The 22,569-nt window shown below is 48.0% G+C and overlaps 1 protein-coding gene across 1 annotated transcript in view; it reads left to right on the top strand.

The window, feature by feature from the left end:
• Positions 1–22,569, top strand: part of ALX4 (ALX homeobox 4) — a 62,951-nt gene that overhangs the window by 37,435 nt on the left and 2,947 nt on the right. The window contains exons 3-4 of the mRNA XM_067558117.1: positions 6,878–7,188; positions 16,621–16,749. Coding sequence (XP_067414218.1) covers positions 6,878–7,188; positions 16,621–16,749 — 440 coding nt within the window. The remainder of the gene's footprint in view (positions 1–6,877; positions 7,189–16,620; positions 16,750–22,569) is intronic.

The following is a 22,569-nucleotide window of genomic DNA, read 5'->3' as shown; positions in this document are numbered from 1 at the left end:
TGAGTAAATATCACATGCTGATTATTGATGTAAAGTACACATCAGTGCCTTCATATTTACTGGCATGGATGATCTTATCTATTGGACTGTAGAATTGTCTCCCCAAGACACATGGTGGGATCCCCACCTCTGGGACATTTACTACTAGACTGCACCGATCTCTGGAGAATATACCACAGGAACAATCTTGCACTGACACCCAGGAGAGAGAGACTAGTTTTGTCTCCCTCTAATTTATATAATTCACCTATTTGGATGTATTTCAAAGAGGTAAAAGGACACTAGGATCCAGGACTCCTGAGTTCTAGTCTTCGCTCTGCCCATAACACTCTGCATGACCCTGGGCAAGAGATGTCCCTGCTCTGTGCCTCTGTTTCCCCATCTGTACAATGAAGCGATTAATGTGGCAAAGTGCTTTGAGATGGTCACATGAAAAGCACCTAATAAGAGCAAAATATTCCATATGACAAAGTTATTCTGAAGACGCCACTTGTCCCGCTGGCCAGTCCAAGTACAGGAAGGGAAGAGGTGGGACAGCAGGAAAGGGACAGTGACAAACAAGGGTGGGAGGAAGAGAAGCTCCTCGTTACAAATCCTACAACCATCACAAAGTCCTTGCTTGTGCAGGTGCTGCCTGGCACCATCTTGCAGGCAGCCAGTTCAAGAGGGTCTCTAAAGGCAGGGCAGCTCAGCTCTGCTGTTCAGGCACGAAACCAATCAGCCGCGTCCAAAAAGAATCCTCTGATAAATACCCCAACTAATAAAGGGCAGGAGAGTGGGGACTTGAAAGGAAAGGAGGCTGGGCTGGCAAAGAGGGCTTTGGAATTGACATCAAGGCCAGGGTGACGCCCTGCTAGGGCCAGCTCCCACATTCTGTCCAGGGGGTTGCATAACGGGGCTGTTTGTAACTCGAGGACTGTTTGCTTTCAGCAGAGATAAATAGCTCCACTGAAAGCCCTGGGCCCAGCTCCCAGCTGCAGTTTATGTTACGCAGTCAATGAAGTTAGATCAGACCCAGTGCTCTCCCCTGTGTCTGCGTGCTGTTTTTTTCTTTCCCTCCTGTAGTCATTATTACAGCCTCCAGGCCATTCCCCCTGTGCCTGGCGAACAAGGAAAGAAGCCGTAGGAGGTGATGGAGGGGGAGCTTTGGCAGATGGTAGCAGATCACTTCTCTGAGCAATTGTTCTCAGGCTGCTCCACTGCCAGCTCGGCAGAGGGAATTCACATGGTTCTGGGCTGGGCTGGCAGAGACTTTCCAGTGCTGGCTCTTTTTCCTTGTCTCCCTTCCTCGGGCCCCCTCCTTCTCTACTGCAGCAAAAGCACTTAAGTGTCCCCGCTGTGAGACACGCCTCTTTCCCCTTGAAGACTAATTACTGGAGATTCAGGCTGCTGGCCTTATAAGTCAACCATACATTTTTTATCACAAATGCCTGTGCGGCTAGTGTTGCACCTCCATGTATGCACCAGCCAAGCCCCACAAACTGGAAGTGCCCCTCCCTCCTTCTTGATGGCCTAGCTGCAAAGTAATAACCACAGCAAGACTCAGGGCTCCACCCGTGCTGAGACTGGCATAGCCACTGCCCTCTCCATCAGGGCTGTCAAGACACCTTGTCACTACAAAATGGGCCAGATACATCTGCAGGAGCAGCTACACCTCGGGGGATCCACCCGCAGGGCCAGGGGAGGATTTTGGTAGTACCACTACCATCATCCCCAGACAATTGCAGTAGGGGAGGTCTCCTTCCAAATCCAGCCGGGATGCCACATGAGCAGAGGGCATTTAGGGGAGGTGTTCAGTTATCCTGGCTGGCCCCACCCACTCTGGGGGAAACATCAGCTGGTTTCAGGTCCCCAGCTGGAGAAGAGGGGTGTTTGGGCAGTTAGTGCACTGTGCCTCCATTCCTGGAGGACATCTTGTGCCAATATACAATGCCTTGGGCTGGCGGAACTGAAGGATTAAATCAGGGCCAGTGGCTTATCCATGGCAGCGGAGGCTTTGTAGGAGACCATAAAGTACAGAGCCAAATTTTCCTCTCAGTAAACACAATGCAACTCCACTGAAGTCAACAACATTACGTCAGCGTCATGAAGAGGGGAATTTGGCATATAATATAGCATCATCCACTCTAAGAGCTCAAAGCACTTTATGAACACAGAGAGCCATATTCTACAGTCATTAATCAACAGTTGTGTGTCTGTGTGGGGTAATTTGGTGGGAAAGGTGTTTCTTTAGATGGCATCATCTCTCTTACATCATTTTCCCCTGGGGTGAGTCTCCTCCCAGCAAGAGAGTTTACTGAAAACAGAGAGGGACAAACCTCAAACGGTTTGAAGCAAGCTTGGTTTCAGAACAGATGCTTCCCCAATTATCTGAACCATTTAAGACCCCAAGACAGGGCAGCTGATCTCATGGGGAAAGACTTCCCTGCAAAACTTCCTGTGCTTCCTACTTCTTGGATCAGCTGGAACCTGATAGTACTGGGTCAACCAAAATAAGGGAAGGGGGGAGAATTAACCGAGTTTCTTGGAACCCCCAAAAATCAAGACTTAGATTCAAGTTTTAAAGGACAATTTGAGCTGGTCGGATGCCATCCAAACTGATTCACTCATCTCTACAGGCTGTTAAGGCCATGTTGCCCTGAGCTCTGCCTATTGTTCTCCATGTCTCAATCCCAGTAAGAAAATGACAAATTGGATGGAATGCAGAGATGAGCAACAAAAGTGATTCTGAAGAAAGTTTTGGCACTAAAGACCTGCAGCATGTCCTACCCCGATTTCCTACGCCTGCCCAGCTCCTTCCTAAAATTCTGTCTGGGCATCTTTTTTTAATGTTCCCATGTGTCTCCTCCTTCCACATTTGACTTTGTGCTTTTTTTCACCTTTAGATGCATACCGCGTGCCCTCTCTGTCTACCCCCCAGTCCCTTCGGAAAAGCTGTTCCACCAACTCTACCTGTGTCCACATTACACTCTCTGATTTTTCACCTGACTATTGCCTGTCCATCTCCTTAGATCATGAGAATGGGCGGAGGGATTTTGTTTGTGTTCCTATTGCAAATCCCCACATATGCCCTCAAATATGTACTTGTGACACAACCCCATGTGCCTGAGACTGGGCTATAATCAATGATTAAGGCTACAATTTTGGCGCAAGTATTTTTATTAAACGTCACAGACAGGACGCAGGCAATAAACAATCAGTCACGGATTCATTGAAGCCGAAGCCCTGACTGAATTTTGGGAAGTTTCAAGAAGTCACGGAGGTCTCGTAAAATCATGGAATTTGTGCCCTCCAGGACAGATTCGTAGCCTTATCACTGATGCGTTAGGGGTGTTGTAACCAGATTCAAGAGTTTGAACAACGCAAGGGGGGTGGTTAGGATGGTACAAGGAGGCTGAGCTAAGATGACAATTTGGCTGAATAGCAAGGACACTGTCCTAATGGTGAAAGCCAGCAGACTGTATGATTGTTGCCCGAGGAGAGTGATGGAAGCCCGTTGCCTCAAGACATTTAAAATCAGGCTGGAGAATAGAGTGTAGGGAATGATCCTGGATTGGTAAAGGGAATATGGATGAGAAGAGCTAATGCCCCCTTTCCATCTTTAATTTCCAGGACTCTAGCATGAAATTAAAAATTAAACTTGAAAAAATTGCTGTCTCCCCTCCCCTTCCCCCCTCCCCCCCAGGTTCCACTTTCCCCTCTATTCTGCTATGGCACTGATATGAAAGCAAAGTTAGCAGTGAAGCAATGGGCGTAATTTGACTGTGATGCTTAACCACATCATGCTCCATTGTACTAAGGCTTTGCAAAATGTGCTGCTTACATGGCATAGGCTTGCAAAATGCATGAGTAGTACAGGTTAGGGCAACCCACAGTGTGACCAACAGAGTTCTACATTGTGCACCCAGCCTGCATCTTTAACACAAGGTGTCCTCCCAGATCCCAGGATGCAATGCGCCACCTTGACCTGAATAGCCAGGCCACTTGGCTCAAGGTAGGGAATTGTGTACTGGGACCTATAGGCTCCTGAAGATGTCTTTCCCTATTAAAGCTAGGAATAGCAAAATCTGCTCCATTTTATGCAGATTAGGCATAAATTAGGCAGATTAGACATCTGTGGTGTAGGACCCTGCCAGGGCAACCCAAATAAACTACTCCCACAAAAGGGACTGTGGAGACGAGGCTGGCACACACCAGGCTGGCACTGCTCAGACACTAGTGCAATAGGACAACTGGTACGGCACGGCGGAGTGAGCAAGTTGACAGCCACAGACCCACCCAGCCACCTGGAGTCCTATGAACCTATCTTAAAACTAAGCTGTGCCTGCGCGGGAGCTGAGTTCTGCTCACAGCAGTGACATGGCTGAACAAAGCACCTGTGGCTAAATGGCATGGCAGGGTGTAAATTAGTGTGTATGAATTCACACCCAGTATGTCAAGGGAGGGCCGGCAGCACAGCCAGGCTAAACTTATACCCCACCCTTCCTACCCTGGCAAGTGGGGTCTGACTGCTGTAGACTGAAATGTTAGGCTGGAAGAATACATACCTAATAGAATGATTCTGTTGATGAGAGCAATAAGAGATTTATTATTCTTCTCTTACAGGCATCTGATTTATTATTTTCCAGAGCCCCATAGGTGTGTATGGCACATTTATGGACAATTATAAAATGAAAGATTGTACATGCTATAGTGTATTTAATAAATCACCTGGCAGTTACATAGCACATCTTGTGTTCACAGTTCTTTTCACGTATTGACTGATTAATCTTCAACCATTTAAACAGATGAGTGTCCCCATTTTACAGATGTGGACTGTGAGTCATGGAGAGAGGTTAAATGAGTTGCATACAGTTCCAGAAGCACTTGCTTGTGGATCTGGGATTAGCAAATGGGACTTTCTAATTCGCATTATTTACCATGGCACCTTCCAAACCAGAGGATCCCAAAGCCATTAACTGTGTAAGGAATCTCCTCATCTACCACGGAAATTCAGCCACTTCTGGTGTGGAACATGGCAGCTGTTTAATAGCTGACAGAGAATATATTACATGAAAGTAAAGAAAAAAGTCATGTCCAGGTAAAAGATTGCCAATAAGATCCCTCCTTTTATCACTGCATTTAAAGAAATAAAAGCAATGAAAAGCTAGCTTAGGTTTTATGTACATAACTCTAGGTATGTTTTTGAGGAAGCCTCAAAAAGGTGCTAGCCTTGATATATGGGTTGAGAGAGAAGTTAACACACAGCACCAATAAAACTATTACCCTCTTTCTTCACCTTACTATTTTTCTATGTCACTCAGTTAATTATTAATTGCTGGCGACAGTCTGATAGGAAACCTGTGATTGGATTCCCTTTGTTTCTCTGAGGCTGTAAACAGACTAGGTAATACGCAAATTTGTTTTGTTTTGTTTTTTTCTTCTGTAGTTCTATTACCTTATCACTTTCTTCAGTCATTACTATCATTTTCATCTTCTTCTCTTCCAAAAATTGTTGAAGCCCGAACAAAACAATGAGTTTGGTTTCCTTCTCATTTACATTGGTTTAGATCAGAGTAATTCTCTTGATATCAGTGAAGCTAGGTGGGTGTACATGATAGGGGAATAGAGCCTATTGAATATAATATGTAGCTACCATTTGCAATTGTTTTTCTAGTAATCTGTATTCAACAGGAGAAGAAGGATGGACCAGAAGTTCCAGTCCCTTGCTCTCCCATTGCCTTCCTGCATGATCTTGCTCAAATCTCTTCTTTCTCCCTCTACTTCAGTTCCTCCTGTGCAGGATGGAACATGGGGAGTGATGCAAGGGTGAATACATTACAGATTGTGAAATGCTTGGGGGCCATATATACACCATGGAGAGATTTAGTTCAGAGGACCTACTCCCAAGCAGATTGCACTCGTCTGAACTGGAAATGATAGCAGTTACCCCTTTCGTTACACAGGAGTCTCTGATGTACACACACGTCTATGGAGGTGACATTGCTGTGATCAGCCTTCACTGGCATAATAAATATCTCGGCTTCAAAAAAACAAACAATTAGAGTTCAGTTTGACTCCCACAGTCCTGATGCTGACACCCCAAACACTGGGAAAGTTCCATCCTGGAGCTGAACTCTAGTGACAATTGGTCCTAGGGAAATCAGCAAAGGCCAGGAGGCTTGGGTTGGTTTGCACTTGATCTGTGTCAGTCTCAGCAGTTTCTCTTAGTAGAGAGCTGCAGGAGACTGCCTCTGCTTCCACTCCATGGGGGGAGGGGACTCCCCCACACTCCCAAGTTTGGCTTTGAGTTTCTCATTGAAATGGCCTTCCAAAACTCCAACCAGAGCTGGGTAAAGAGGAGGCCCAGTCTGGCTCCATTCTTCCTGGTGACATTCTGAGTGGGTGGAATCTTTACCCCTCCTCCTTACAGACCCACAGGATGCTTCCGGATGCGTCTGCCCCCGGGTGGCATCGGTCTGCCATGGGTTTCATCCGGGGCATTATTACGAGTCGCAGAATTCCAGCTGAATCTAAATTAAGATGTTGTTAATCTTCCTTATGCCATAAAAAGCGTTCCCAGTCTCTCCCCTTCACCCCATACATCTCCCAGCCCTCTCACACTCTAGTTCTAACCCAACCCACACAGGCCTGTGTCTCTCCTCCTGTCCCTCTCCTGTCTCAGGGCCCCATTGGCCTCTGCTCCTTCCCTCACCCTTTCTCTAACTCAGTCCTTCCTTCCTCCTCAGCCATCTGACCCTTACTCTCTCTACCGGACTTTTTTCTTTTCCCAACTGGAGCGATTCCTGTTCAAACTGATTCATTTGTCCTGGGCTTTACATTCTTTTCTTTCTCTCTCCCTCCGTCCCTATCCCCTCCCCCCCCCCCATACAAACAGGGAAAGAGAGCTCCTTGGGTGAGGCTGAGTTACAGCCAAGCTCTGACCCTGCGGGAATGGACAGCAGCTACCTCAGTGTGAAGGAGGCCGGGGTGAAGGTGCCCCAGGACAGGGCCAGCACTGACCTCCCCAGCCCCATGGACAAGGCGGACTCCGAGAGCAACAAGGGCAAGAAGCGGCGGAACCGCACCACCTTCACCAGCTACCAGCTGGAGGAGCTGGAGAAAGTCTTCCAGAAGACCCACTACCCAGATGTCTATGCCAGGGAGCAGCTAGCCATGAGGACAGATCTCACTGAGGCCCGAGTACAGGTAATGGGGGAAGCTTTGGGGTGGCTGGGGGCACTGGGGACTTCAATATGTAAACCTAGAACCTTCCAGGCAGCAAGATAATGAGTCTTAAAATTCACTGAGGCTTGATAGATCTGGAAGATGGCTCTTAGTTCCATCCCTAAGTCCATTTAAACTTCCAGCTACTGGGCTGTGCTCAGAGTCCAGGCCTCAGACTCATGCTCTTCTCTTATGCACTTGGGCATCAAGGTGCAGGGGACCTCATTCCTGCCTTACATTAGTGCACACGTCTTTGTTTTGGGTTAGTCTCCTCCGAGGTTCACAGAGGGGCATGCTGTTCCTTGAGCTAATGGGGCAGGTTGGCAAGCGATAAGGCAGCAATCTACAGCGATAGTTACTCCAGCAAGGCTCTCACGTAAATTACTTCGCTCCAAAAGAATCAGATGGGGACACCGGCTCACTAGCCGCAGTGGCGCCAATCTTTCTCATGATACCTCCCTTTGCTGGCAAGGTGGGGGAGGCAGAGGTCACCGTGACCTCTCGTGCCCGGGAGTTGAAACAGAGAAATGCAGAGACACAATTGAAATGGGTTTTGCTGCCTGGTTGGCCGAGCAGGCTCAGAGACAATGCATGAAGCCTATTGTTTTGGGGCAAGAAGGTATGGCTGCCACCTCCAAAAGAACAGGAGAGTCCAACAACAACCCAAAGATGCCAGGTCTCTCAAAATTGTATGCTGAGGTTTCCTCAGTGATTGGGCAGAAGAGAACCCAGCAAGTGGCTCTTGATTCTGTTTCTTGTGGACACCTGACAAATGCTGATGGCTTCTCCTGGAGGCCAGGGTACAATCTCAGGTTACTGATCACACACGGCATGGACTGACTTCTTCTGCTTCCGAACGGCAATGCTACGCCAGTGGGCAGTGGGACGGGGGATCTCCTTCCCATGCTCATCCCAGAGGTGCTGGTTCATGCATTTTAGCTTCTCCAGGAGTGCTGAAGGGTGGTAGAAGGGAGGGTTTGGTACCTGATCTTTCCGTGGCCTTTGGTGTTCCGTCATCATTTACACCCGTGCAAAGCGAGTGATAGTATTGTACACGTTGCACGAGTGGCGATGACAACACAAAGTGCAGCGGCTCGGGCCCTGTGCGTGTTTGAGTGATTGAGTATTCCCCTCCAGAGTCAGGGCCATAGACAGGTTCAAGGGCCTACCACTGCTAAGTAATGGAGTTCTACCTCACCGCGATGGTGGCAGATGCTTGGATTTTTGGAACCAAAGGACAGAGTCCTAGGCCTACCACATGTGTGAGAGATGTAGCTCATATCTGAGCACGTTGTCTGCAGACCTGGGTTTTGTTACAATGGAATGACCAGCTTGTTCATCATACACTCCAAAGCCCAGTCCAGCTTTGCCCTGTTGCTGCCCCTCCACGTAAGAACTGTGCCAGAGAAAGATGACCTACAGAACCGAGGGTGGCAGAAAATGGCCTGGGAATGGGCAGGGAGCAGTGGAGAAGGAGCAAGGTGGTCAATATCACTAGACTCCTTGATCTAAGGAAGCTCAAGCTGCAAGAAGCAATAGAAAACCTAGTGTTAGGCATAGGCAGAACACACAGCAAGTTATTGAATGGATTTCACCTGCCAGATGAGCCCCCTTTCCTTGGCTACAAATCATCCTAGCTCTATTGACTTTGAAGGAGGTATGTCGATTTCCACCAATTGAGGCTCTGGCCTGTAGCATGTGAATGTGTGGCTGGCACATAACTGAACCAGAGACTCCAACAGCAAGCCTTATGGACCCCAAAAGAGCAGATCCTTTAAGAGGTGAATCTAAAGCCAGACCTTTTCTCCTCCCTAGCCTGGTGGGGAAGAGATGCATTGAGGTGGTCTATGCTGTGAATCACCTCTCCAGGGCTGAACCAGCAAAAGCCTGGCCTGGTCCTGGAGCTGTCTTCCCTCTGACCAAGCTGGTCTCCCTCAAGAACTTAAATAGTCCCCAAAGCACTAGGTTATAGCAGAGACAAAGCCCAGATAGACAAGTGACTGCTCTGGTTCTTTCCAAACCTCTCCCCAGCTCACACTTGGCTAGTAAAATACCTGATTGGGAGCCAGGCACCTGGAGAAGAACTCACCCCAGCAGCAGGCCCGGCACAGTGGGCTCAGTCTGTGGCGCTCGGAAATGGAGTGTCTTTGGAAATCATTTCACAGCTTGGCCCCTTTCCAAATGCAGAAGAGGCCACTTCTCTGCCTGCTTTGGATTTTAATCTCCACAGCTGGTGTCTACAGGCAGAGAGGCTGAGTTTCCCCTGAGGTGTAGCATGCTGTTCCTTTTCTCACACCCTGCCTGCAGATGCCCTTGAATCTTATTTAAAGGAGCCAGCTAGCTGAGATATCTTACATGTAAACACAGCCTGGAAGGCATGCTACCTGCAGCACAGCTGGGCCATGGAGATCCTCAGTGGAGTCAGAAGGAAGTTACAAAACTATAGAACCTGGGAAGCTAAACTCCCTGGGCCCTCTTGGAAAATACCCGTAGGGAGCAAATGCTTTGTAACAAATGTGTTAAACAGGGGCAGGAGGGGAAGAAAAAGCCAGGACTGGGATGGGATGGGGATGAGAGGTCAGGCACAAAAGGGGATGAGGATGAGGGGTCAGGCACAAAAGGGGATGGGGATGAGGGGTCAGGCCCTCCAAGTGGGCCCCATCCATGTCTGTGCATTTTCTCCTGGGGCCTCCCACATAAGTTGGTAGTGACCCCCCGTGCGCTACACTGCAGCTTAGCGAGTGTCCATCACAAATAGCTAATGCTGAAACCAGTAAAGTGTGAGAGGCTGAAACAAATCTGTAGGACTTAGTGGATCAGTGCAACTAGGTTACCAACTCTCCCTCCAAGCCCAGGACCCCTGCCATTCTTCCTCCCTCAGGTCCCCTAGACTCCCACCCACTTTTGTTTACATGGATCTGGTTTGGTTCTTTGATGTGAGAGCTGCAGAAGGCTATGTGACCAGGCGCAAGATCCCAAGGGGCCCTTTGAGATTTGATGGATCCCACTCCTTTGAGAAATATATAACCCAATTGCATGACCCGCCGCCACACTCCATATAACACACACACACACACACACACACACACACACCACTGCACAGCTCCTTCGTTGGGCACGTGCTCACATCGTCTTTCACACACCTGTCTTCATGCATAAATGCACACACAGAGATCATTGCACACCTACGCATCCTGTGCGCGCGTGCACACACACACACACACACACCATTGCAAAGTCTCCACCTCATGCATCTACATGTGTGTACACACACAGATGTATACACTTGCATACACACACATACCATTGTGTATTCCCCTCCCCAGGCACACGCACACAATTGCTTATACGCATCCCCTGCTGACCCCCATGTTGTGCACCCCAGCTCAATACCAACGCATGAGCATACCTCTTCCTGGCTGCAAGTTTCTCTTTGGCAGACAGTAGCTGTGAGTTCTGGTTTGCCACCTCCCCGTGGGGTCAGTGCCAGGGAACGTAACCCCACTGCCCCTCCCCAGGGCAGGCTGCCTGATTGCAAGGCTGTTAATGAAAATCTTTTCGATGTTGACCCTGTGATGCGGCAGGGGCTTGAAAGAGAGAGGGAAATGTCAAACTCTGCTGTAGCAAAAGCACTGCCTTGGTTTTTTAAAAAAAAGCAAAGCAAAGCAAGATGTAATATATCTTGATCCCTTTTCCCCCATAAAACCCTGGGAGGCTGGTGGAAGGAGCGGAAAGACTGAGCTAAGCCTGCAGGAAATTAAACATGAAATGAAAACAAGTTCAAGTTATTCAATTCTCTCATCCCAGGCTCCAATTTCCCATTCCAGGCCACTGATAAAATGGTGTCCAGTTTCAGCGCTTAAGGATGAATTCTGGCTCTGTTCTTGCAGGCTGGAAAGTGACAGGCTTGTGGCCCTCACAAGGGAAGGGGAGACAGCCTGGTCTTTAAAAGGGAGTATCCGAGATGGACAGACACTGACAGACTGAGAGCCTGAGCGTGAGAGAGAAAAGGGCAGCAAGAGAGGAAGAGAAAGAGACAGAGACCGTGAGAAAGAGAAAGATAGACAAGAGGCACAGACCCTGCGAGAGAGAACTTGTGAGGGATTGCAACAGAGAGACAGCTAGAGATGGACAATGACAGAGGCAGAGAAATGCAGCTACAGACAACAAGCCAGAAACCCAGACAGCTTCCCCTAGAGACGGGCCCAGCCACAGTCCAAGACCGAGTCCCTACACCCTGAACTTTGAAGCACATGGGGGGTTGGCTCTGAAATTCAGATCTCCAGATGAGCCCATTTCTCCTTTAACTATACTGGACCCCCTCCTCCCTTCTGTTTGCATCAGAAGCACAGGAGGATGTGAACATGGGAGTTCAGAATACCCAGCCGAGCACTGTGAGGAGAAGGGAAATTTGCCAGCTGTGTGAGAACAGGCAGCACCAGCTGAGTCTAGGGGACAGCAAAGGGGAGGAGAGGAGGAGGTTACTGATCTCTTTGTTCCAAACTATTCCCTGCCTCTCCTACCCCCAGCACGTATCCATATATATGGATTGCTGTACCAATATAAGGCTGGATGTATATGGAGACAGAACATTTTCTATTCAATAGATTTTACAGGACTGATTTATTCCAGTGCTATACTAGGACTTGTCAACATACAGCCTGCAGGTGAAGAACATGCTACATTGCACCCCCTGCCCATTAGCATAGAGATGCAGAGCAGAGTACGCAATGCTGCCGCCTGAACCAAGTGGATAGGACACATTGCATGCTGGGACCTGTAGTCTCCTCTCTGCTAAGAAAAAGAAAATTGGGTTTGTACCATTTTCTATATCTTTAGAATGCACTGAGAAGGCCTGGAAAGGTGTGTTTTGTTTCCTTGTTTATATCTTTAAATGGTCTTATCTGCCCTGTTTTGCCTGGAACACTCTATGGAAGACTGGAGAACTAACAGTTCTTTGAGACCAAAGATAGAAAGCAACGGAACCCTAGAAGAGCCAAAGGGGCTGTGGTTTCTTTTTAAAAGCATTTTGGTTTCATTAACGTTAGTTGAAGCTGAACTCCTGAATAAACAGCTGGGAGGAAATCCTCTTAAAAACTCAGCACCTCTTCACCCAATCCACGACGGGCTCAAAAAGCTTTTGTTCCATAAGTGAGACTGCCAGGGAGACTCTGATTGAAGAGGCCTGCCGTTTCTGGTATTTCAAGATGCAAAACAACAAAAGTGAGCCCTGTGCGCGCTGCATTTATTCCTTTGACATTTTCCTGTAAAGCTGAAGGTGGCGATTGCTTTATACACATTAGCAGCCAGATGCTGTCCTAGGCTCTGGCACGTAAAGGAGACCGAAAGTCAGAATAGCAGGACACTTAAGGGTTTCCCTTGTCTAGGGAAGTCCTGGATGGCCTAGAGTTGCCAGAATGTCATGCACTATGTTGTCTCTCAGTGGTGATCTCATGTATGGAGGGTGGAGGATGTACACTTTGCATGACACAGTTAAATGTGTTTGTCATGCTCAGAGACAGTCACATGTGCATGGCATATGTTCTCACCAGTCTTGTGTGCAGTGCACAACATCCTCCTTAGCTGCTACCTGTCTGCTAAGCACAGCATGACCTCCCCAGCATAAGGAGCAGCAGGATCACCACCACTGACTGCATCTGCAGATCAAAGCTAGGAGGAGCTGGCCAGGAGTGGGACTGGCCTCCAGCTGGGCTGCTCCACTCTGGGGACAGTGCTAGCGCAAAGCAGACGGATTCCTGAGGCACCAAACCGGCTCCATTCAAATGCAACACTCTCTCTGTGTGTATTTTTGGAGCCCCCTTTGTTTGGTTTCATTGCTCCCCATACAAATCCTACCAGTGGAGGGTTGCGAGTTGCTGCTTAGGATGCAGGCCAGCCCTAAATGAGAGGATGTCAGCTGACAGGGCTGGAGCTAGCAGGCTCCATTGCAGATGCCATTGTATGTGTGTGAGTGATCTCCCTGCTGTCACACTAATGGGTTCTAACCCATCCCCAGCCTACCGGTGAGGAAATCTGCTCATAAGCAATGGATCTGTTTCTCTTCCCTGGATCCCCTGTTGGTTTGACTGAACTGTCAGAGCTCACTGCCCCTTGAGCCACCATGTAGCTCCTGGCAGCTCCTTTCATGCACCAGCCTGACCAGTCCCTAGTGACTGTACGAATCTCCCAGAGCCTTTCAAAGCAGCTCTTGATTGATGTGTTTCACTGCCTCACCGCTTCAGGAAGCTGTGAATGCACAAGGACTGGCTTTCCAGGTGTAAATCATGAGTGACTCCACTGAAATTGTGGTGGATAATCAGCTGAACATGGGCTCCCAGTGCAACGCTATGGCCAGATGGGTTAATCCAAACCTCAGATGCATAAACAGAGGAGTCTTGAATAGGAGTACAGGGATTATTTTACCTCTGTATTTGGCAGTGGTATGACCGCTGCTGGAATGATGTGTCCAGTTATGGTGTCCACGCTTCAAGAAGATTATTGATATATTGAAGAGGGTTCAGAGAAGAGCCAAGAGAATGATTAAAGGGTTAGAAAAGCTGCCTAATACTGATAGACTCAAGGAACTCAATCTATTTTGCTTAACAAAGAGGGGGCTAAGGGGTGACACGATCATATGTCTACATGGAAAACAAATATTTAATAAGAGGTTGTTCAATCTTCAGTCTAGCAGAGGTAGTACAGCATGAGTCAATGGCTGTAAGTTAAAGCAAGACAAAGGCAGACTGGAAATAAGGTGTAAACATTTAACAGTGAGAGGAATGAACCATTGGAACAATTTACCCAGGGTCGTGGTGGATTCTCCATCATTGACAATTTGTATATCAAGCTTGGGTGTTTTTCTTAAAAGCTATGCTCTGGGAATTATTTTGGGAAAGTTCTATGGACTCTGTCATACAAGAGATCAGAGCAGATGATCAGAATGATCCCTTCTGGCCTTGGGATCATCAGTGCAGTTACTTTGATTTGAAGTCAGCAAAAGTGAGGTCAGAATAGGGATCTGAGGCTTTTCACTACCTAGAAGAGACATGAACAACTGAATTTCAGCTAAGTAGTTATGAAACCTCCCTAGATAAGTAGCTGTAAAATAACAGATGTGTGATTATAATAATACTGAGCACTTTTAAAGCATGATACAAGTTCCCTCCACATTTCATGAACTTAGGAAGGAAGTGTTGTTTTACAAATGAGAAAACTAAGACAGAGAGATTAGTGAGTTACCCAAGACCCTAGAACGAGACATTATCAGAACCAGGATTAAAACCCAAGATCTCCTGGGTCCCAGATCTATGTTCTGAACTTGGCACCAGCATACAGTCTATTTATGAAAGATCCTCATTTGATCCACATTGCTGTTCCTCTCCCTGAAGTGTATATAGTTCCATATAAGTGAACAGAGTCTCACCTACTGTAAATCAGCATAAATCTGGCATCTGGGTTTTTATAATTAGGTCAATTTTGCAAATTAAAAAAATAAATATCCAGAGAACAGGCACAGGTTGGCCAATAGCAATGCAGAGTTTTTACCACTCTGTCTTTAGCCTGACTTGGAGGGACCAAATCTGATTGGCACATAGGTCAGGACTGGACACAGATTCTGGAGGAGGTAACAATGCAGGAATAGAGAAGCAGACACAGCCCAGTAGCATTCACGTTCACTCAGGATCTCCAAATCAGGGTGGGTTTGGTTAAGGCTAGGCTGAAGTCATGGGCAGAAACATCAATTGGCTTGTTAGAAGTTGCCCAGCCCCAAACAGTGAGTTATGTGTGGCAGGCAGCAGAGAGCAGCATGGAAAAAGCTTGCACTATTTCTACCTGCTGATAAGTACATGAATTGACAGAGGCTGCACTAGTTATAGGCAAACGAAGCAGCTGTTAGGGCGGCAGTTGCTAGGTCATCCTGATGGAGGGACAGCTGAAGTGGCACTGTGACCCCATACACCAGGTTGCTACACCAGTCCCTTAAATTTGGCCCAGCTGCCCCTCCATCCTGACAAAGGGGCATGTGATTGGAGTGGCATGATGGGGAGGAGGGGCAAATTGGAGTGGCATGATGGGGAGGAGGGAGTGGCACCCTGAAGTGTTCCTTAGGGTGGCAGATTGCTGTGAGTGGTCTCTGTGAATTGAGACTCTGAGGCTGTTGATCTCATACCTGCTTTTCTACAGCGCCTCTCACCCAGTAGGAATGAATTAATCCTTACAACAGCCAGGGGAGATGGGTCAGGATTATTATCTTTATAGAGAGGTGACAGGACATGCCCAGGGTCACACACACAGTCAGTAGCAGAGCTAGGACTGGAATCCAAGTTTCTTCACTCCTGGGCCAGCATCTTTTCGATTGGACCTCTCTGTCCTACTGAAAAATGCTACCAGATTTATACATGAGACAATGAGGCTTTTCCCTTCATTAAAGGGATTTTTCCAGTGAGTTTCTACAGTTCCCACAGGAATCCCTTGCATCAAAGAGACCCAACAATGGAAAAACCCAGATCTCAGCCCTGTAAATACAAAGAAGATTCTCTTCCCTCTTGAACTAGGAAGTGTTTCCCACTATCCTTCATCTTGGTAGGACGCTCATTTCTCAAGGACAGGGGTCTTCATAGGAAGAGGGAAGTTTCCATCCATTTTTTTAAGGAAACAGTTTTTCGGGGATTTACAATTTCCCCAGGGTGTCTGAAACTGGAAGCAGCAGCCATGAGACTCATTACATGAAACTCACCAGAAATAGAAGTGAAAATGACTGGGCTAGTTTTATTCCCTGAGCTGACTGAGGGGCTGAAAGAAACCACACAGGATAATTGGTACAAAGTAAACAAACCAGATATTAAAATTCTTTCCATTTGAACCATCTCTGGGTGGGGATGTATCAGTGATGCAGGGGCATTCATCTCATTAGCATCCCTTTTACTTTAACAGGTAAGAAATTGCATCTAGCCCCTCCCCCCCCCCCCCAAAAAAAAAAAAACAAGAAAAACCTAGAGACCCTTGTTCACCCAATTCTAGGGGCCCAACTTTCAGCTTCAAGCGGTAAGTTGGGAGCTCAGATGACTTATATGGGAGCTCAAGTGGGGGCCTAGATATCTAAAACTGGGATGCAAGTTCGGAACCTAAGTACCTTTGAGGATTTGGGCCTTTGTGCTTATGTGAACAACCACCTGTAGGTCTTCAGCATCATATTAAGATGCCTACAATCAAAAATTGCCCCTTGCCCCCAGCCAGTTTGGGGACTTCTATTGCAAAGCACTCTGGGTACAGCACAAGAGATGTTATCTGACAAAAGTCTCCCCAACCCTGATGTTCTGGGAGCTCCTACCCTCAGCTCTCTCCTGAGGCGCTTTGAGCTCACTCCTGGCTCCCTTCCTCTCTGATCTCTGATCTCTGTGCTTGGCCCCTCAGGTTTGGTTTCAGAACCGACGGGCAAAATGGAGGAAGCGAGAGCGGTTTGGTCAGATGCAGCAGGTTCGCACTCACTTCTCAACGGCCTATGAGCTGCCTCTCCTCACCCGAGCAGAGAACTACGCCCAGGTGAGTGTCCCCTCCCCGCCTCTGAACTGCCCTGTTCAGTCTCTTTCAGTCGCTCCATCCCAAACAGGGGCAATGCTTGCCCAGCTGGGAAGTGGTGGGCCAAGACCAGAGTCACTTCTAGTGTCTAAGCAACAACTGTCTGACCCCACACTCACTTGTTCTCCCTTATGCTCCCCGCAATGAGTCTTTTCTTCTGCTGAGATGCACGCTGTACTGATCCTGTGAGCGTCTCAGGCAGCAGCACCTTGGCTTTAATTATCTCATGCAGGTGAAAGCAGTACAGTCTGTAGCAACACATTATCTTCTTTCAAACTTACCCTCCTTCAAACTTACCTTTGCAGTGCCTGCCTGCAAAACACTGGCAGCTGATGATTGCTATGCAGGTGGTGCAGTAAATTCATTGTCTACTAGGCAAATTCTGCTCCTCTTACTCTTACCTTGTTCTTTTTACTCCCCTCTTCCTTTGTCTTTTTCACCCACCTGTTATGTCCTGTCATAAACCTAGACTGCAAGCTCTCTGGGGTAGGGACTGTCTTGGTGTTTGTACAGGAGCTGGTCCTGGACTCTCCCTCAAAGTGCTACTGTAATACAAATCAATACATAAATAATAATTATCATTAGGCAGTTCTCCCCAACTCTTAATAGCAGACAGGTTGACCTGGATCTCCCATATCCTAATATCGGGCTGCCTTTTGCAGCCTCCCCTAGGGTCGACACCAAGACCAACCCTACACCGATCAGCATGGACAACAACTCATTGGCTAGACTCCACTCATTCCAGTTTGTTCTGTTGTAGTCAGGTCTCACATTGTATTCTCTTCTGATCCCTTGGTATTTTAGCTCCTGAAAACATTTAACTGGTTTAGAAAAGGTGGAAAAGGATCTTTAATGTCAATCATTAAAAAATTCCCCAGATGACCTTCCCTTTTAACACTAGTCCCTGCCTGAATCAGTAGGAATCATTAGGCACAGACTTCCCATCTGTTTAAATCTCCCAGCACAAGCTTGTGCCTCTGTGATATCACCTGATGTGGGCTTCTCAGATATTCAGCAGAAAGCGACACCAACCACCCTGCTCAGGGGTTCTTCAGTTAGCTAGATACTTATATGTCCCCCGTCAGCTGAGTAGCTGTGCACCTCATGTATTTATCCTCACAAAAAACACCCTGTGAGGTAGGAAAGTACTATCACCCCCATTTTACCCATAAGGAACAAAGGCACCAAGAGGCTAAGACTGGGATCCACAAAGGTAAACCCCAATAGGCACCCAAGCCCCTGTTTTAGGCACTTAAGTCCCTGTTTTGGCTCCACTGTGATCCACAAAATTCCCATCAAACCCAGTAGGTGCCTAAATTCCCTCAGTGACTGAGTTTTCAGGATAAAAAGTCCCTTGGGGCTTGTGCTTCTGCCTCTGGGCATGTGCACTGCTGCCTCCCTCTAGATGTCTGGATGCCTATCTCCCACCTAAGCCCTAGAGCCAGTCACGAACTGGGGAAGACAGGTGTTTGGCCATTTAAATCGCATGCCAGGCCCAATCCAGTAAGTGTGCCCAGAGACTGCCTGCCGAATCAGAGCGCATTCCAAGCCCAGAGTCATTCTCCCACTCTGTCTCCCTATGGCTGAGAGACCGTTTCACTGTGGATACAAACTGAAATAGTCATTGGGCCAGAGGCAGAGAGGGTGACTCCCTAGTCCAGTGTTGGAGCACCCCTTTGGGAGGTAGGAGACCCAGGCTCCAGTCCCCCTGCTCCACCCAGTCTTTCATTATTTATCACCAGAACAAATTAAGGAAGCACCCATTATCCCATAGCTTGGTGGTTAGAGCATGCTCCTGAGCAGTGGGAGATGCTTGTTAAAATCTTTTCTCCCCTCTGCCTGAGAGAGGGGAACTGAACCTGGGTCTCCCAGGGAGTCCTGGGCTAGAAATTAGGCACTTCCTCTGGCCATTTGGCATGGAGCAACTCTGACATCTAACTTGTTCCTGAAAGTACCTTAGGAGTCTGAGCCACCTGACTCCAGGCAGCAGGTTCCCATTCATGGATTGCTAAGCAGAGGTAGGCACTTCCCTGTATCTTGGATTTAGGCACCTACCTCCATGGAGGGGCAGTGCATCAACATTTCCCACTGGCTAGCTTAGACAGCTCCCCACCTACAGTGCCGGCTTTTGTGGATGTCATTCTTAGGCGCCGATCTTTCCCCAGCCGTTGTATGGGGCCCAGGCACTTACCGCAGGCTTTGTGGATCACAGTGCTGATCTTGTGATTTTCGAGTCGCCATGACATTCACCATTGCAACCTCTCAGTCCTTTTGTGGATCCCACTCTGAGTGACTTGCCCCAGGTCACACTGGGAGCCTGTGGCAGAGTAGAGAACCAAACCTGCACTTCCCAAGTCCTAGGCCAGCACTCCAAACCATGGCCCAGCCTCCCTCTGACAAGTTCTCAGAAAGCTGCCAAGGACAGGCCTCAAACTCACAGTACGTGGGTGGTAGTTGGGTTGGGTGGCCATAACATGGCTCCTTGAGTCACCCAGGTCATCCTGCTGAGTTTAGTCTTTGTCATGCAGGATTCAAGCAATGTCAGATGTATTAAAGTGGAGATTTCAGTATCCCCTCAGCGGCTGGGATTTCCCCTCCAACCCTGAGCAGTCAGCTGTATGGCTGGCCTTCCTGGAGAGCACAGCATGCAGGCTGTTCTGCATCAAGGCCAAGCGTGCTCGACCTTTTCCCCTGCTTGGCTTCCCCTTTGGGTTGGAAAGAATAAGAGGCCCTCATTAAACAGCTGAGAGACACCAAAGGATCTTTCAAGCAAAGGATGGGCTAGCCCGCACTTTGTAACACTCTCTCTTCTTCCTTTATACTCTCAACACCTCCCTCACTCCTCCCCACCTCCTCCCCCAGCCAAAAAGATGTACTTTGCAGGAGTAAAAGGTCAATAGTGGAAAAGAAGCCAGTGGTGCTGCAGAATGCTGGACTCTTCACACTCTCACTACATCTGGATCCTCTCTCGTTTCATTCTTTCATTTCCCTCCCCACCACCACCCCCAACACACCTATTCCCCAAGGAAGGGCCTCCCGCTGTCAAACACCACTCTTCTTCTGCAGTATCATTTAGTTTTATTATTAAGATTCAGGATCCCAGGTGGCTGGAGACTTGAATCTGACTTTGCTTTCTGGGAAGTTGGTGTGGGAGGGGAGGGGGGGCATAAGCAGGGGTTTCCTTTTTATTCTCTAACCAGCCAGCATATGCTAAGCAAAAATTAAGGCAAGCAAATGGGAAACGGCCTGCACCTGAAACTGCGTCCAGATCACGCCAGCGTCTCTCCAACAAGCACACCGGAGTGCTGCAAACACATCATTACCTATTTGTATTACAGTTGCATCTAGAGCCCTAACCAAGATCAGGGCCCAATTGTGCCAGGAACTGTATACTCCCATGGGAGTATACCAAACCATGGGAAGAGCCATGAGTTCTAGGATGGCTCCTCAATACGCCAACCTCTTCCTGGCCACCCTAAGGAAGACTTTCTGGACAAATGTACCATGAAACCACTGGTATACCTGAGATACATCAATGATATTTTCATCCTCTGGCCAGACGACCTAAACTCCCTCATAGATTTCCACCACAACTTCAACAACCACCCACCCATCTGTCAAAACTCTTTCTAGAATATTCCTGCACCAGCATCAGCTGCCTGGACGCCACAATCAGCTTCAGCAGTGGAATCCTACAGACAATCACCTATAAGAAACCCACGGTTCACCACCCTTACCATCACCAATCCAGTAACCATCCCCAAGACCAGGGGTGGAAAAACTTTTGGGCCTGAGGGCCACAACTGGGGTGGGTGGAAGGGGTGGGGCTGTGCAGGAGGAGCAGCCGCTGCGTGGGGCCAGGAGCAGCTCCAGTCCGGCCTGAGGCCGGGAGGGGGGAGCGAGCCTGACGAAATGCTCAGATGGGCCGTATGTGGCCCGCAGGCCGTAGTTTGCTCACCTCTGCCCAAGACCCAAGAAATTTGTTATCTACAACCAAGCCCACAGTTACTACAGAACATGCTTCGAGGAGAAAATCCAAGATACACACCTTAAAACACTTAAAACAAGGACACCCACCAGAGAAGTAGGTTGCATCATGGAATGGACCGCCCAAATACTCCAAGAAATCCTACTTCAATATAGAGGGAAAAAGCACTCTGGCCACACACCCCTAGTTGTCATCTACCACACCACACTGGAACTCCCGCAGGGCATTGAATAATCACAACCCATACTTAATAGGGACCACATCCTGAAATAAAGCTTTCCTGAACTCCCACTTGTAAACAACCCGCCTCCCCCCAGCATCTCCAATCTCCTCATCAGACGCAAGCTCTCCACAGACCAGGGCCCACCAACTCAACATGGCACCAGACCCTGCCAGAACAACAGATGCAAAACCTGGAGACACATCTCCACTGCTAGAATGATCAATACCCCCCACAATACAACTTTCAGGATCCATGGTTCCTATCTATTGCAATATGTGGTGTACCTCATCCAATACACTAAATGCCCCAATAACAACTACATTGGTGAAACCAAACAATCGCTATGCTCTTGAATGAACGCACAGAGGAAAATGACAAAGGACAAAGGCACCCTGTCACCTGTGGGTGCACATGTTTCACAAAATGATCACTCCTTATGTGACCTCTCAATCCTTATCCTTGGAGGAAACCTGTACAACACCTTCAAAAGACGAGTCTGGGAGCCTAAATGTGCATAACTTTGCCAGACACTAAAAATCCTAGTCTTAAGAAAAACAGCAGATTTATGGCTTAGTACAATGATCTGTAACCTACTATAACTCCCCTTTTTTTGTCCAGTGACTACAGGAATGCTAACAGGTGCCCGTCTGCCTTAGAATAAGGTTAACTACTTATGCTAAATAATCTGTTCCACCTTGTCTTTAATTGTGACTCTGAGTATCTTTCCCAGACCTGAAAAAGAGCTCTGTGTGGCTCGAAAGCTTGTCTCTTTCACCAACAGAAGTGGGTCCAATAAAAGACATTACCTCACCCACCTCGTCTCTGTAATATTCTGGGTCCAACACGGCTACAACAACACTGCAAGGAACTGAACAGACACACAGCAAGAGACTATCTCTGACCCGAAGAGTTTATAATCTAAATAGACAAGCCCAAGGGGGTAGGCAGGGAAATAAGGCAAAGAGAGGTGAAGTGACTTGCTCAACATCACACAGCGGGTCAGAGGCAGAACCCAGGTCTCCTGAGTCCTAATCTACAGCCCTATCCACTAGATTCAATGCCTCTCAAGATTATGGTCAGACAGTGTGAAAGGGTGCGTCCACTGCCTTCAGGGGTGCTGCACTTGCATTTCCACTGGGTCTCCATGTGGCCTGCAGTCTTTGAGCAGTAAAGTCTATGTTTAGAATTTAAGCAATCCAGACCAATCTGGCATACCAATAAATAAGTAATTCCCCCAGAAGAGATGTACCTTGTAAAGGCCTTTGCTTAAAGGTGAACGTAATGTCCTGGCAATGGCCCTTCCGTCTTTCTGCCCAGGACTGTGGAACAGCCAAAGAAGCCTATCTCAGAGAATCCATTGCAGGTTTTACCTGCAGCCCAGTGCACACTGGGGAAGGACTTCGGGGATCAACTGGGTGCTGTGAGGATCCCCAGACAGAATCCATAAAGTTCGCCATCATGTACCTTCCTATGGTGTCTGTGTGATTTGTTTTAGGATGCTCTCAATCCGCTGAGACATAAGAATGAACGCCAGTGTTTTTCCCTGCATAAACCAGTGTTCTAGGTTCTGCTT

Source organism: Emydura macquarii, unplaced genomic scaffold (assembly GCF_026122565.2).
Source record: "Emydura macquarii macquarii isolate MOO-44397 ecotype Brisbane River unplaced genomic scaffold, CSIRO-AGI_Emac_v2 contig_1876, whole genome shotgun sequence".
In the NCBI taxonomy this organism is placed as follows: domain Eukaryota; kingdom Metazoa; phylum Chordata; order Testudines; family Chelidae; genus Emydura; species Emydura macquarii.
This window is presented reverse-complemented; position numbering and strand designations above follow the sequence as displayed.